The sequence below is a fragment of the Rhinopithecus bieti genome, unplaced genomic scaffold, assembly GCF_001698545.2.
Source record: "Rhinopithecus bieti isolate Rb0 unplaced genomic scaffold, ASM169854v2 scaffold_6907, whole genome shotgun sequence".
In the NCBI taxonomy this organism is placed as follows: Eukaryota; Metazoa; Chordata; class Mammalia; order Primates; family Cercopithecidae; genus Rhinopithecus; species Rhinopithecus bieti.
The window spans coordinates 3,314,762-3,327,627 of NW_016805647.1; the positions used below are offsets into that span (position 1 = coordinate 3,314,762).

The 12,866-nt window shown below is 47.6% G+C and overlaps 1 protein-coding gene across 17 annotated transcripts in view; it reads left to right on the forward strand.

The window, feature by feature from the left end:
- The window catches only part of SCMH1 (Scm polycomb group protein homolog 1), a 234,045-nt gene extending 224,133 nt beyond the window's left edge, over positions 1–9,912 (forward strand). For 13 of the 17 annotated variants that reach the window (XM_017873241.1, XM_017873244.1, XM_017873245.1 and 10 more), the window contains 3 exons: positions 3,009–3,128; positions 8,413–8,555; positions 8,821–9,912. In XM_017873241.1, coding sequence (XP_017728730.1) covers positions 3,009–3,128; positions 8,413–8,555; positions 8,821–8,946 — 389 coding nt within the window. In that variant the 3' untranslated portion in view covers positions 8,947–9,912. The remainder of the gene's footprint in view (positions 1–3,008; positions 3,129–8,412; positions 8,556–8,820) is intronic. The other 4 variants (XM_017873246.1, XM_017873250.1, XM_017873257.1 and 1 more) reach the window with 1 other exon arrangement.
- Positions 9,913–12,866: the final 2,954 nt, after the last annotated feature.

Consider the following 12,866-nt stretch of genomic DNA (forward strand, 5'->3'; position numbering starts at 1 on the left):
GAAGGATTCATTCATTCATTCATCCATTAACTATTTATTTGAACTCCATCTGTGTTTGGCATGGGAAAGCAAAAATCAGGCACTTTTTATCTCCAAGGTATTATGGGGAGACAGACACTATAAAACAATGTCGAGTGCAGTGACAGAGATATGCTTTGGGTAACATGAAAATTACAAGGAGGAATACCTAACCCAAGCTTGGTGTTCAAGGGACACTTTCTTGAGGAAGTGATGCTTTGCCTGAGACTGTATAAATGGCCATATCAGGGCTGGTAGAGGAGGGAGAGCTTTGCAGGAAGAGGAGCAACATGCATAAGGGCAAAAGAATAAGAAATAGCACCGATTATACTAGGAACTGCATGCAATTTGGAATTGCTCAACCATAAAGTATAATACTGAGACTCAAAGAGAAAAACCTGGAAAGGTCAAGGCATATATCATAGAAGACCTTAAATGGGCTTTTAATTAGAGGCAAGACAGGTTTGTGTTTTGAATAGATTACTGACTACTGTGTTGAGCATGGATTTGAGGAGGGACAAGACTAGAGAAACCTAAACAAGTTAGGAGGTTACTCGAGTGGGCCAGATCTGAAGTGACAAAGGCCTGGTTTAGGGCAGAGACAGAAGGTTTAGAGAAGAGAGAGTGGATTTGAAAACTGTTCACAAGGTTAAATTTAATCAGATTTGAGGATTTCATCAGATGTGAGGAAGAAGGGAGTGAGGACTGTCTCCCAGGTTTCTAGATGTGGTGGCTGGATAGATGGTGGTACCATCCACTGAGAGGGAACCCACCATAGAAGAGAAGGAAGGTCGGGGAGCCCATGGTCATGTAGATGACATCTAACAGGCAGTGACTATGCAGATCCAATCCTCAAGGAAGAGTGCTGTGCTGAAGTTAAATATTTAGGAGTCACCAGTGTATAAACAGCAGTTGAAATTTTAGGGTGAATGATACTCACTTCTCAGAAATATGCAGTGAATGAAAATAACAGTTAACCAAAGATGAAGTCCTGGGAACCAACAGAGCTTAGGAGGTGAGAACAGGAAGGCAAGCCCACCAAGGAGAAAAAGGAATATTCAATGTGAAGGAAAATTTAGAAAATTCAAAGTGAGAAGAATCTGATATTGTGGTGGCCAGGACTACAGAGCGTATTTGAAGGAAAGCACAGCATAACAAAATTCTGGCAAAAAAAGGGACCGAGAAACATCTATTGGATTCCACCATTGTGGGTAATTGGTGGATCTTAACGAAAGCAGCCTTGGTGCTGTGGTGGAGGGGTGAAGGCAGATTGCATTGGGGACTTTGATGAGAAAAAAAGGCTGGTGATGAGTAGGACTCTAAGTCAAAGAAGATCTTTCAGAATGGGAGCCCTTCAAGCACATATGTCAGCAGACAGCTTGCACCTTCCAAAAAGCAACAGTTAAGAATATAGGAAAGAGGAAAAAGTAAGGCCTCAGGAGTGGTGGGATCAAGGGCATAGGCAGAGGCATCAGTCTTAAGCCAAAAGGAGGCATACTTTCTCTGAGAGAGGAGGGAAGATTGAGTGTGTCCATCAGTGAATAGAGAAAGGCCTGGTCAGGGAACGGGTTAGGAGGGCTGATAGACTGGACTAGTCTTAAAGAAGATGGGGAAAAATGGACCAAAGAAAAGGGGATGATTTGCAGGAAACTTCAGGGCCCAACTATGCTTGGAGACTAGTTGGCCAGTTTGCTAAAGCTATGGTTTTCTTCTGTGGTTCTTAGCAACCTAGTAGATATGGCATGAGAAAAGACAGCTTGAGAATTAAGGGGTTTTTTTGCTGAGCTAGTAGAGCAAGAGCTGGGAGGAAGGGGGAGAGTATGTAAAGAAATCAGGAATCTGGCCGGGCGCGGCGGCTCAAGCCTGTAATCCCAGCACTTTGGGAGGCCGAGACGGGCGGATCACGAGGTCAGGAGATCAAGACCATCCTGGCTAACACGGTGAAACCCCGTCTCTACTAAAACTACAAAAAACTAGCCGGGCCTGGTGGCGGCGCCTGTAGTCCCAGCTACTCGGGAGGCTGAGGCAGGAGAATGGCGTGAACCCGGGAGGCGGAGCTTGCAGTGAGCTGAGATCCGGCCACAGCACTCCAGCCTGGGTGACAGAGCGAGACTCCGTCTCAAAAAAAAAAAAAAAAAAAAAAAAAAACAGGAATCAGAGAGAGCAGTTTAAATCATCAACCACTAGATCTGGGAAGGCAGTCAGGGTGGGAAGGATACAAGGCTAAATTAGGATAGGGAAAATGGAAAGTTTGACATGCCAAAGAACTTTGTGATATAATGGTTATAGTGGACATAAGTCCCAAGAGAGCTGGAAAGATGGAAGGTTGGGGTCAGAGAATAGGATGCTTAAAATTCTGAAGTGGTTTGTTCCAAGGGATTGCAAGGACCAGACAGTGGTGTTGGCAGTAGGTATTTGGAGTAGAGTGGAGGTGAGAGTCACTGGAGGCATGGTAGCTGAATGGATTGCCTCCAAGGATTAGAGCAGGAGTTGGGGTGGAACAGTGGGTAGTGAGCTAAGTAACAAAAAGTCTTCATTTACCAAGGGGTAGAAATCCAGATATCTATGAGTAACAGTGAGAAGGAAGAGCCAATGGTTGGGTATATGTTTGGCCTCCGAAGAACATGAGCTTTCATAGGAGGATGGTCTAGAAGCAGCAGTAGGGAGCCAGGAGAATGTAACTTCCACACCTTGATTCCAGCCTCCTCTAGCCCAGGGACACATGACTGAGGTGTGAAAGTATAGGAAGACTCCATTAGCAAAGCCTGCAATGAAAAAAAGTCACCTCAGCTGAGAGAGAGCTCAGGAAGGCTGAGTCATGGGAAGAAGCCTGTGGTGCCCCTCCCCCTCCCCTAACCCCAACAGGGCAGCAAAATGGAATCTAAAGGGGTCTCAAGTAGAGGCAGAGCTGAGGGCTGATTCTAGCCTCGGCTCCCTTGCCTTGAGACTTGGGTCAGTCATCTCACCTCTCAGGTCTTCCTCACATGCAGAATGTTCCTCATGTGCATACTGGAGATGGTGGCACCAACCTGGTCTTTCCACAGGAGTGTTAAAAGGATCAAATGAAAGAAGGGATATGGAATCATTTTGGAAACTAAATCGTTCCCCAGGTATGAGGGGAGTTACTGTTATTTTTATCTTCCCCAAGACCCTGTTTCTGAGAAGAGTACTTTGTGATAGGCTGCCCTCCTGGCACTGGCCTCAGATGGTACTGTTGTTCCCTAGGCATCTCCTCTCTTCCTTGGAAACACACCATGAATCTGTCTGCCAGGTCATTGTATAAATCTCTTTGCAGCCTGATGGTCTTCATTGGGCTATGAAAAGATTCATTCGGCTGGCCCTAGAATTGTCTTAAAGAATTTGGATGTTGAGTCTGTTTCCTCTCTTACTGCATTAACCAGGATGATTAGGCATGAGCTTGTTAGTTGGCCTCTTGTGGATGTGCCTCACCTTCCTTAGTCATGCTCAGACTGAGACAACAAGCCCTCCTTGAAGAGGAAGTGCCAGCTGTACACGTTGAGGGGCGATGGGGAGAGCTTTGCCGTAGGCTGTCTGCAGAGGGAATAGGAAAAGACAGGGCAAGTCACTTCCTCTCTCTTTTCACTGAATGCCCTCCCCTCTGAACTAAAGATGGTGATGACACCTCCTTCAAGGGCTATTTTAAAGGTCAAATGAGTTGACAATGGTGGGGGTTCTTTATAATTTATAGAATATTGTTCATATATCAGGTCACTTTTTACCACTGCCACCCTGGTAGTTCATGCCACAGTGGTCTCTTGCCTGGATTGTCATAATGGCCTTTTTTTTTTTTTTTTTTTTTAATAGTGTCTCTCACTCTGTCACCCAGGCTGGAGTACAGTGGCTCAATCATGGCTCATTGCAGCCTCAACCTCCTGGGCTCAAGCAATCTTCCTCTCAAGCTACCTTCCAAGTAGCTGGGACTACAGGCATGCACCACCACACCCAGCTAAGTTTTTGCAGAGACAGAGTTTTGCCATGTTGCCCAGGCTGGTCTCAAACTCCTGGGCTCAAGCAGTCTGCCCGCCTCAGCCTCCCAGAGTGCTGGGATTACAGGCATGAGCCACTGTGCCTGGCTTAATAGCCTCCTTCTTCTTCTTCTTTTTTTTTGGAGATAGAGTCTCACTGTGTCGCCCAGGCTGGAGTGCAGTGGCACAATCTTGGCTCACTGCAACCTCCACCTTCTGGGTTCAAGCGATTCTCCTGCCTCAGCCTCCCAAGTAGCTGGGATTACAGGCACCCGCCACTACGCCCTGCTAATTTTTTGTATTTTTAGTAGAGATGGGGTTTCACCATGTTGGCCAGGCTGGCCTCAAACTCCTGACCTCATGATTTGCCCACCTCGGCCTCCCAAAGTGCTGGGATTACAGGCGTGAGCCACCATGCCTGGCCAATAGCCTCCTTAACTGGTCTCTTCATGTCCCCCTGAAGTCTGTTACCAACATAGATAATGAGAGTGATCCTCCTCATTGCAAGTTGGTTCATGTAACTCCTGTGCTCAAAACCTACCTGTTTCACTCAGAAAAGCCAGTGGTTTTCCATGGTATACAGGGTCCTCTGTTATCTTCACTGCCACTTCTCTCTTCTTCCTCAACACACACATCCATGCCTCTCAGTGTTATTTTGTACCACTTTCTCCCTCATTTGCTTTCTTCTGACACATTGGCCTTCCTGCTAAATCCTACATGTGCTATTTGCTCTTCTGCCTCAAGGTCTGCTCAAATTTCGTCATTTCGGAGATGTCTCTCCTAATCACCATATAAATTAGCAACTTCCTGCCACCTGCCCTCATGGAGTTTATATTCTAGAGGGAGTAGGCTGACAGACAAGCATATAAATATATAGTAGTATTAAATATGTGGGTCATCTTAGTCCATTTGGGCTGCTGTCACAAAGTACCATGAACTGGGTGGCTTATAAACAATGTGTTTCTCACAGTCCTGGAGACTGGGAAGTCTAAGATCAAGGCACCAGCAGATTTGGTGTCTGATGAGGACCCACTTCCTGGTTCACAGACAGCCATCTTCTCACTATAACCTTGTACAGCCAAAGGGGCAAGGGAGCTTTCTGCAGCCTGTTTGATAAGAGTACTAAACTCATTCATGAGGGCTCTGTCCAGAGGTCCCACCTCCTAATATATATCACCATGTGGGTGGGGAGGGGTAGGATTTTTCAACATAGGAATGTTGAGGGGATACATATTCAGTCAATAGCGTGTGTGTATTTATATATACTATCATATAATATGTGTGTATACGATCATGTATGTATGTATAGATGATACCTAGCTTCTGATTAGAGGAATTAGCTAAGATGGTCCAAGAAGGACACATTCTTGCATATACACTGTCTCCCCATATCTTCTCTCTGTTCTCCAGAATCTCTGCACTCGGTTTCTCTCTTAGCATCACAGTAGACTTTTAAGATGGGGAGAAGTGAATGGCTCACAGAGGCCCCTCCAGCTTTCCATCTATTAACACCTCCAAAAAGCCACTGGGATTTCTGTGACTCTAAGCAGCCCCTGCTGGCTCTAGCATACCTGTCCCCTGGTCTAGTCAGTGCCCAACTATAAGCTTGAAAAGACAATATGCTAGAATCTCTGCTCTAAAAGGGGCTGGGCTGAGCTGGGCTGGGCTGGGCTGGGCCAGGCCAGACAAAGTGTACTTTGACTTTTTAGACCTGGGACCCAGAATGAAGACAAATGGGAGGAGATTCTCAGCCTTTGCAGGAGAGAGTTAAATATTAGGCCCTTCTACTTTAACAGGTGTGTGTGGTGGGGGGTTGTTTATTGTTTGTTTGTTTTTGAGACAGGGTCTTACTGTCACCCAGGCTGGAGTACAGTGGCATGATCATAGCTCACTGTTAACCTTGAACTCCCGGACTAAAGCCATCCTCACACCTCAGCTTCCTGAGTAGCTGGGACTATACTAGACCACCATACCCAGCTGATTTTTTTACTTGTTTTGTAGAGACAGGGTCTTGCAATGTTGCCCAGGCTGGTCTCAAACTCCTGGCCTCAAGCAATCTTCCTTGGCCGCCCAAAGTGCTGGGATTCCAGTGTGAGCCACTGTGCCCAGTGTCCAGGTGTTTGTTTAGCTCTGCCACTTGAGGTTGAGGAGAACAGGTAGTTTGCAACAAGGCACCTCTGGATGCTGCAGATATAGACATGAGCAAGGCAAGGACCCTGCCTCAAAAGAGACATAGTCTGGTTGGAGAGAAAGAAAAATATACAAGTAACTATTATCTGTGATCATTCATTTATCTAACAGATGTGTTTGAACATCTACTGTGGCAGACCAGGCACTCTTTTATGTGTCAGCAGCATAGCAGGGAACGAGAGACAGCTTACATTGTATAGGGAGGAGACAGATAAGAAACATAAAATAAATTAGTCCATGAAATTATTTTACATAACGATATGTACTGTGGTGGAAAAAAAAAAAAACTAGGGTAATTGGATTGTAAAGAACTGTGTGCGGAATTGAGCATTTTTACAAGGAGATCAGGGAAGGCCTCTCTGTGGAATCAATATTTGAGGTAAGACCCAAATGTTGAGAAGTCAGCCATGAAAAGATTTGGGAAAACAGCATTCCAGACAGAGGAAATTGCACGTCAAAGGATAAATGCTTGGCTTATTCAAGAAACAGAAAGAAGGCTAGTGTGTTTGAAGCACGGTGAATAAGGGGTAAGTTGCAGGCAGGGGTTGCAGAGTGAAATGAGGCCGAAGGTAGGAAGGCTCAGCTGATGGAGTGCCTCATAGACACTGGAAAGCACAGGAGGGAATTCAGATTTCATTTCATGTGCAAAGGGAGGCCACTGCATTGAGTTTTTAGAAGGGGTTGACATGGTTCAATTACTGCTCTTTTTGTTTTTGTTTCTTTTGAGACAGGGTCTCGCTCTGTCACCTAGGCTGGACTGCAATGGCGCGATCACAGCTCACTGCCGCCTGGAAATCCTGGGATCAAACCATCCTCCTGCCTCAGCCTTCTGAGTAGCTAGGACTATAAGCATGTGCCACCATACCAGCTAATTTTTAAAAATTTTTTGTAGAGATGGGGATCTTGCTTTATTGCCCAAGCTGGTCTTGAACTCCTGGGCTCAAGCAGTCCTCCCACGTCAGCATCCCAAAGTGCTGGGGTTATGGGCGTGAGCCACGATCCCCGGCCTAATCATTGCTTTGTAAAGGCTCCTTTACCACTTCATGGAGAAGAGAGATTACTAGCGTGGTGTGATGGGGGAAAATGGGCACAGAATGATCTGTAACCAAGAATATACTAAATCCTTTGTGAGACCATTTATTTCAGTATTAGACCAGAAAAGTTTCATAGAGGAACTGATCTTTGAAGCCAAGACCTGCTTAGCTGAGTTCGAGTTTGCCCAAAGAAAATTAAAAATTGAAGGGAGAGAAGGGGACAGATTCCAAGCAGAGAGAAAAAAAAACACGTAAAAGATCTCTGACAGATGATGGTCAAAATACAGAGATCCCAAATCCCACAGGGGAAACAGGAGGCGTTATATCTGAGTCAAATTTGAGATGAAAGCTCCAAGCAAAACACTAAATTAACATTGAGATTCCTGGCAGCCAAAGCAAAAACTTTTCTGGCTGGGCGCAGTGGTTCACGCCTGTAATCCCAGCACTTTGGGAGGCCGAGGCGGGCAGATCACTTGAGGTCAGGAGTTCACGACCAGCCTGGCCAACATGGTGAAACCCTGTCTCTACTAATAATACAAAAATTAGTGCATGCCTGTAATCCCAGCTACTCAGGAGGCTGAGGCAGGACAATCGCTTGAACCTGGGAGGCAGAAGTTGCAGTGAGCTGAGATGGCGCCACTGCACTCCAGCCCCTGGGTGACAGAGCGAGACTCCATCTCAGAAAAATAAACCAAAAAACTGTCTTCTGCCTTAGTGTATCAGGCTGTAATGAGGCCACCTATTCTCCAGGCCTTGGAAAAGAATCCAGGGTATTTTTTGCCCACGTGCCAAGGATTTGTCTCTAATCTTACCAGGCTACCAGTCTCTCTAGAAATGGTCTCCCAGAGCCAAGGCAAAAACAGCCCCACTCACCAGTCCCCCCAAGGCACCCAAATAGTCCCCTTACCATGTTGGTACCACTGTCTCAGGTTTGGGCTGAATCATAGCCTCAATGCAAAATTTCTGGCCATTTCCAAAAATCAGATCTACCCTTAAAAAACAAAGATTTGACTTTCCCTTTGTGAGGAAACACTTCCCTCCCTCGGCTATCTCCAGTTCCTCGGCTCATGGTCTAGCACTGCTGTGAGCATCACCTAGAAGGCCACTGAGCTGTGCCAAGAAGAGTGGTGGGGATTTACAAACCAGTCCCCGCCCGTTATAGTAGGTGCCCTCCTGTCCTGCAGGGTCGGACCGATACCTGGAGAGCCGGGATGCCTCTCGACTGAGTGGCCGGGACCCCTCCTCATGGACAGTTGAGGACGTGATGCAGTTTGTCCAGGAAGCTGATCCTCAGCTTGGACCCCACGCTGACCTCTTTCGCAAACACGTAGGTGCTCCTGCCTGACCTCTCAGTAGGAACATGTGTGGAGAGCCTCACCTGGTGGGGACAGTAGGAGATGTCTGGGGAGGAGGGATGCTTAGAGACAAAGGTTGAGGAGAACAGGTAGGCTTCAGCGTCACAGCAGGTGAACTGGACACCCATGTGGCAGGCACTTCCCAGGATGGCCTATAATCAGAACCTGGGGTGGTCAGACCAACCAGGACTCTGATGGCACCTCCCCTCCACTTCTGCCCACCTCCCCACCCCCCAGGAGATCGATGGCAAGGCCCTGCTGCTGCTGCGCAGTGACATGATGATGAAGTACATGGGCCTGAAGCTGGGGCCTGCGCTCAAGCTCTCCTACCACATTGACCGGCTGAAGCAGGGCAAGTTCTGAACTGGGAGAGGCATCCTAGACAACCCAGTGGTCAGCAGGTGGGGGCATTCTTCTAGGAATGAGGGGCATCAGCCCACCCCAGGCACCTCAGTGGGGTTCCGGGCCACCTCAGGACTCCAAGAGGCTATGTGGAGGCACCAGTCCTAGCCACAGCTGCCATGATATGTCCTTCCATGAAGGACTGAGGAGGGAGAGTGGGGATCCAGGGCTGGTGCTGCTCTTCCCTCAGCTCTGCCAGGGATCTAAGGTCCCTCTATTTATTTCTTAAGCTTGGCTGGCCTCTCAACCAGGAGTTTAGGCTGAATGCCTTCGAAGTGATGGAGGAAAAGGCCAACTTTGTCCTGGTCTTTGCTGTGGCACCCCACCACCCCACAGCTCCTACCTTCTCATCAGATTCCCCTGAATCCAAACTCATGGTGCAAACCTCTACCTTTTTACAAAAAGATCTTATTGTTAATTTATTGTTTTTGGCACTTGGGCAAACCCTGTAGTTAATACTCCTTCCACACTAGACACTGGGTTTCAGGAGGAGGGAGACTGCCCTGCCTTGATCCCAGAGAGGCCCTCTCCAGATAGGCGTGGCCCCTCTTCAGAGGACCCTGAAGTGGAGAGTCCCATAAAGCCTTGACCACATCACTCCATATGGGGAGAAGTATCCCTGTCACCTTCTCCTCTCTTCATGGGGCCCTTCTGCAGCCCTAGGCCTCATCTGTGGGAAGGGAGTCCCTGGCCCATACTGCCCCCACCACAGCTCCTTGCCCTGGCCAGAACTGCTGTTGAAGAAGATCAGGCTGGATGATCTAAGGCCAAGAAGGCCCTAAGGGGGATGGGAGGGCAGGTTTTCCAGGCTGGAGTCTACCCACTCTGCTGTCCATATGCTTCCTTGTAAGCAAGTCAGCAGCACAGCTGCCATCTGGACTTATTTTATGTCAATCTGTTTATAAATAAAAACCAATATAGATACCAGTGTCTTTTTAATCAGTTAACAGCCAAATCACTATGCATTCATTAGACCAGTCATTCCCCTTCTCTTGGTCTTAGTTTTCTCATATATAAAACGAGGCTGGGTACACTGGCTCATGCCAGTAATCTCTGCACTTTGGGAGGCCAAGGTGGGAGGGTCTCTTGAACTCAGGAGTTCGAGACCAGCCTGGGCAACATGGTGAAACCCCAGCTCTACAAAAACATACAAAAATTAGCCTGCCGTGGTGGCGCATACCTGTAGTCCCAGCTGCTTGGGGAGCCGAGGTGAGGGGATGGCTTGAGCCTAGGAGATCGAGGCTGCAGTGAGCCATATCCGCACCACTGTACTCCAGCCTAGGTGACAATTTGAGACCCCGTCTCAAATAAAATGGTAGAGCTTGGACAAAATGATTCCTAAGTGTCCTTCTAATTCCAGCAGTCCCTAAAGAACAGGTGGTCTTCCAAATGCCTACCAGAGCCCCAGCATCACATAGGCCCCTTGGAAAGTTAGTATGTGAATCCAGTTTCCACCCTCAAAGGGCTTTGCTGTGGTGCAGCTAGACAGTAGTAAGCACAGCAGCTATGCAAAGCCACAGCAGGAAGGAGCAATCTTAGGTCAGCAACTCCTACAAGCCTCAGTGGCTGGGCATGTCTTCAGCCATATAGGGTGGGGAAAGATGCAGGCCAGCCCAGCCAGGTCAGGCCTGCACTGTACCGCTTGTGCTGACCAGGGGCCAGGCACACAACTCCAGGGCCACACGTTGTGTTTATAATTGGAGTACAGGGTTTGCAGGAAGAAGAGAAGGCATAGGGGGGCAGCAGGTCAGTGCAGTATGATAACAACAACCAACACTATCATATCACTGTGTGCCACACGAGCTGCTTACATGAATTAGAACTATCTCACTTTTCACAACAAACCCATTTTATGGATAAGGAAACTTAAGTTCAGGTCACACAGGCAGGAAGTGCCAAAGCCTTACATTTGACTGTAAGGCTGAGGTTCTAGCCAGCCCACCTATGTGCCAGGAAGCTTTGGGTGGGTCATTTCCTTTCTCTGGGCCCATCTGGCTATGAGGTATTTGCATGAGGAGACTTGTGAAGGCCCTTCCAGCTTTCACCAGTGACAAGTTCAAATATCATAACTTACAGTATCTTTTCTATTTGGCCACTGTAAGGTTCTAACCATGGTCACTGTAAAACAGTCAGGGTCAAGGCAGCCGAACAAGTTGAGGCCCTCATTTTCTACCAACTCCTTGACACTGGGATTTTATTTTATTTTATTTTATTTATTTATTTTTTTTTTCTGAGATGGAGTCTCGCTCTGTCTCCCAGGCTGGAGTGCAGTGGTGCCATCTCGGCTCACTGCAAGCTCTGCCTCCCGGGTTCATGCCATTCTCCTGCCTCAGCCTCCCGAGTAGCTGGGACTACAGGTGCCCACCACCTTGCCTGGCTAATTTGTTGTATTTTTAGTAGAGACGGGGTTTCACTCTGTTAGCCAGGATGGTCTCGATCGCCTAACCTCATGATCCGCCCGCCTCAGCCTCCCAAAGTGCTGGCATTACAGCCATGAGCCACCACGTCCGGCCTTTTTTTTTTTTTTTTTTTTAAAGACAGTGTCACTCTGTCGCCGAGGCTAGAGTGCAGTGGCACGATCTTGGCTCCCTGCAACCTCCACCTCCCGAGTTCAAGCGATTCTCCTGCCTCAGCCTCCCAAGTAGCTGGGACTACAGGCACACACCACCATGCCCAGCTAATTTTTTGTATTTTTAGTAGAGTTTCACCATGTTGGCCAGGCTGGTCTCGAACTCCTGACCTCAAGTGATCTGCCTGCCTTGGCCTCGCAAAGTGCTGGGATTACAGGCCTGAGCCACCGCACCTGGCCAACACTGGGATCTTGTAGACTGTGCTATTCATTCAGGTTATTCCCAATGAGTACCTTGCTGAACCCTAACAACAAACTTCTAGATGTTAGCCTCAAGACACAGGGACTGAAGGTGACACTGGCATATGTAGGCAGGCCAGACATGCTGCAAAGCTGGGCACCCACCCCACCTTACCCTCTTTCCGTCAAGAGTATATAACTTCCTACTGAGCACTGTTTTGAGAACTCACTGTGCTGAGTTGTTTTTGTACAGTATCCCATTGAAAACTCAGAACAGTCCTATAGTGTAACTACTTTTCCCCATCTCACAGGTGCTTCCAGAGGTTAATTCCATAGCTGTTAAGGGGTACAACATGTCCTACTGCCTGCAACTCCCTCCCGTGGGCCTTTGTCTCAGATCCAGCTACCATTCAGACTCAAGATCCCTGCAGGCTACACTGGGCATGGCATTTACTTTGAAGGCTGTCAGACAGGAAATGGCCTGGCTGCAGGGCAGCAGGAAGCAGCCCTCTTCAGGAGTAGGAGGGCAGTCCTCGCAGAGCCTCCAGTCATCTATCAGTCATGGGAGTTATTCTCCTTGGTTGCCCAGGTGACAGCTCAGGTACAAAGGAATGAGATACATGAGGGAGAAGGGGGTTGGTTCACTGTGGCTTAGAGGCATCATTCCCCAAAGGAGCTCATATCTCTTTGAACAACTCAAGAGGCACAGCTTTCACGGACCCCAAAAGCCACATACGCAACTGAGTCATTACACATAGGAAGCCCAACATTATGGCTTTTTAACAAGTGTTTATAGTTCACACAGAAAACTTCAAGTGCAGATAATTTACAATTAGGAATCATGTTTACCATAAGTAGTGCTGCACTGAAACAGCTGACATACTTTTATCTGGTTTCCAGACAAAACTAGAAAGGTAACCAGATGTCAAGTTCTGCAGGAAGGGAGAGGATTATTCACACTGCCATAACCTCTGGGGTCAAAACTAAATGTTGTTTAAGAAAAAAAAAAAACCCTCAACTTTGGAAATTGTTTCAAAAGCCAAGCCTTCTAATAGTGACCCAGAATCATTAG